The 3,677-nt window shown below is 34.6% G+C and overlaps 1 protein-coding gene across 1 annotated transcript in view; it reads left to right on the top strand.

Annotated features, from left to right (window-relative positions):
• LOC133201143 (zinc finger protein 664-like) overlaps window positions 1–3,245 on the top strand; it is a 13,167-nt gene extending 9,922 nt beyond the window's left edge. Inside the window, exon 3 of the mRNA XM_061336926.1 lies at window positions 1,427–3,245. Within this exon, the coding sequence (XP_061192910.1) occupies window positions 1,858–3,048 (1,191 nt within the window). The 5' untranslated portion in view covers window positions 1,427–1,857 and the 3' untranslated portion in view covers window positions 3,049–3,245. The remainder of the gene's footprint in view (window positions 1–1,426) is intronic.
• The last annotated feature ends 432 nt before the right edge of the window (window positions 3,246–3,677 follow it).

The raw sequence follows: 3,677 nt of genomic DNA on the forward strand, positions 1-3,677 counted from the left end.
TAGGGAAAAAATTTAAAACTCACCTTCTTAAGAACAGCAAAGCCATGATAAATCATATTATGTGGAGGCATCCTCTGGTAGTGTAGATCTATGATTCAATTTTTCAAATTACTGCCTCTGTGTTAATGGCGGACCACAAAAGGTCATCAAAATTTTACACAGGAATATGTACATGTTTATTGATAAAATAAAAAATGATGCCAAACAGTAGGATCAAATTGACTCAGGTGAATGTTGTGGTCCATGGGCCTCTTGTCAAAAATTTTGTTGAGCTCAGTTTCAAAGAAACTATTCATGATACTTTTATCAAACTTTATATGTTCTTACATATTGATAAGTGTTTTCAACTGCATCAACACTTTTTGAACCTTGACCTTTCCTTGGACATTTACCTCCTTTTTCAAAAAAATGTGTTGAGCTAGAATTCAAAGAATCTGCTCAAGATATTCTTATTAAAATCTTATATGCTTAAACATACTGGAGGGAGTTATTTAACTTCATCAATTTGACCTGACCTTGTCCTTTCTTTTGACCTTGACCTTACTGATTGAAATATTGTGTTGAGGTCAGTTTTAAAGAAACTATTCAAGATATTTCTATAGAACTTCATTTGGTGAAACCTATTGATGAGAATTATTCATTTTGGAAAAAAAAAATCGGCCTCGACCTTTTCTTTCAACTTGACCTCACTATTATTTCACTGAGTTTTGCTTAGTTTCAAAGAAACAATGCAAGATATTTTATCAAATCTTATTTGCTGATGCATATTGAGAAGAGTTATTAACTTCATCATTTAATACCTTGAACTTTCCTTTGACCTTGACCTCGTTTTTCTGAAATTATACCCCTGGCAAACGAAGTTTGGGAAGGTACATGTATATGGGAATTACCTTGTCCATCTGTCAGTTCATCCATCTGTCTGTCCGCTTGTTTGGGCTATGACTTTGTTATGGAAGAACACTGGAAGCTCTTGCTTACAACAGAATCATTACTAGACAAAATTATCTTTCATGTGTGTGTACTATAGATAATTATAATCAAGCTAAAATTTTGCATCCATACAGCTTTTTATAAGTACATTGTAATAACACTGTTAAATATGCTCTAAACATCAAGACCAAATATTTATTTGATGGTCAGCACAAGCGCCAAACAATAAGTACAAGTAAATACACTGGGACTAGAAGCTAAATGTCAATCAATTTCAAGCACCCAATGAGAGACCTTAACTCACTTGATTGATGTGGGTATACAGACCAGATATTTTTTAAGGCGGTGCTTATTATCTCAAGCTTTAAATAAAAAGGCAATATTTTGCACACTGCTGGTTCATTTATGTGGAATGATTGACATCTACATATTAAGATCATTAAACAAGTTTCTTGATAAAATTGCATTAAAAGAAACAATTTTGTTATGTTTACAGGGGATTGAGGCTGCTCTATCAACCTGATCACACATTTAAAGCAATAATGAAGAGTTAATGAGAATGACACCAGAAAAAGAATGTAGAGATGCACATAAATACTCGTATAAGGAAAAAGACTAATAAATGTAGCATTTGTGGGAAAACATTAAGTCGAAAAACCATATAAATTTGATGTGTGTGGAAGAGTATTCTCTATATTAGGGCACCTACAGAGGCACATGAAGATACATACTGGTGAAAAAAAAGATCAATATTATGTGTTTCAGAGGAAAATCAGAGACAAAAAAGATTTAAAGGTACACTTGTGGACTCACGAAAGTGAAAAACAAAGGATTTCTTATTAAGCACCTGACTCTTAAAAAGATCCAAGGTCACCTAGGGTTGAAAAACTTTCCAAGTATAAAGAGACATGCAGTCAGTCAAATAACATGGAGATACCAAACAACACTTATCTGGAAAAAGCTTTCTATCAGTGTGATGTTTGTTGGAAGGTGTTTAGTAAATCTGGGGGTTTAACGAGACACAGGAAGATGCATTCAAGTGAAAAACCTCATAAATGTGACAAGTGTGGAAAAGCATACATTGAAAGAGGGCATTTGATTGGACATATGAAGACACATAATGATAACAGTCTTGTAACCTTTGCTGAAAAAGAATACTTGAACAGACACCTGATGGCGCATACTCGGAAAAAGTCTTTTAATTGTGGCAAGTGTGGAAAGTCCTTTGGTACAAAAAAATACTTACAGAAGCACATGAGAAGACAGGCATGTGAGAAACTATTGAAATGTGATGTGTGTCTGGAGGTCATTGCAAAATTTGATTTAGAAAGACACATGAAAACACATCAATGTAAAAACCCATTTGTTGATATGTGCAAGATGGTAAATTATCAAACTGGGCGGTTTGATGAACCAGTAAGGATTTCTATTTATAGAGGATCCTTTCTGTGCAAAGTGTGTGGAAAGATGGTCACTTGCATGGAGAGCCACATGAGGACACACACACATGGGAAACCTTACAAATGTAACGTGTATAAGAAAGCCTACAATCTAAAAGCATCCTTGCCTACACTTACAGGGACACATACATGTAATATACCCTATAATTGTGATGTGTGTAGGAAAGTATTCAACCAATTAGGACAACTAGAGAGACACAAAGAGACACACAAAATTATTAGGCCTTATTTATGTAGTTTATGCGGAAAGGCATACACACACTCGCATAACTTACATATACACAAAAGGACACATACAGGTGAAAAACCTTATCAGTGTGATTTGTGTGGGAAATCTTTTATACACTCATCTAACTTAAAGCTACACATTAGGACACATACTGGTGAAAAACCTTATAAATGTGATGTGTGTGGGAAGGTATTTATCCAATCAGGTGCTTTACGTAGACACATAAGGACACATACAGGTGAAAAACGTCATAAATGTGTTGTATGTGGAAAGGCATTTTACCAACCAGAACACTTAAAAAAACACGTGAGGATACATACAGGTGAGAAACCTTATAAATGTGATGTCTGTGGAAAGGCATTCAACCAATCAGGTTATGCAAAGCTACACATGAGGATACATACTGTTAAAAAAACTTTAAAAATGTGATGTGTGTAAAAAGCGATTTTACCGATTATGTGCTTTACAGAAACACAAGAGGACACATACTGTACAGGTAAAAAACACTTATAACTGCTCAGAACACCTGACAGTTGAGACATTGAGTCAATTTTATGTGTGTGAGAAGGCATCTTACAAACGTTTAACGATCCTATGTTTTACAGAGACACAGGAGGACACATACTGATAAGAAAACTATGTGATTTGTGTTAGACAACACACAAGTGATCAGATCACTTACAGACACTTTAGAGAAAACAAACGTACCTTGTAATGTGTTGGAAGGCTTTCTCTTTTTCAGAATCCATATAAAAGCACCTGAGAGAACATACTGGTGATAAACCTTATAAATGTGATGTGTGAGTGAAAAGACATTCTACCGACCGCATATCGTACTAAAACGCACATGGACATGTAAAGGTGATAAAATATGTTAAATGTAATGTATGTGAAACGACATTTACCCGATTACTTGACTTAAATGTGTATTGTACTTGGGAAGATATTCAATCCAGTCAAATAAGAATTTTACAGAGATGCATAACGATACATACAGGACACTTCAACCACATAAATATGTATGTGTATAAATCATACCTTCAGCGTATCAACACGTA

The sequence above is a fragment of the Saccostrea echinata genome, unplaced genomic scaffold (assembly GCF_033153115.1).
Source record: "Saccostrea echinata isolate AGI-Se365-2 ecotype Australia unplaced genomic scaffold, CSIRO_AGI_Sech_v1 ptg000042l, whole genome shotgun sequence".
NCBI lineage: Eukaryota > Metazoa > Mollusca > Bivalvia > Ostreida > Ostreidae > Saccostrea > Saccostrea echinata.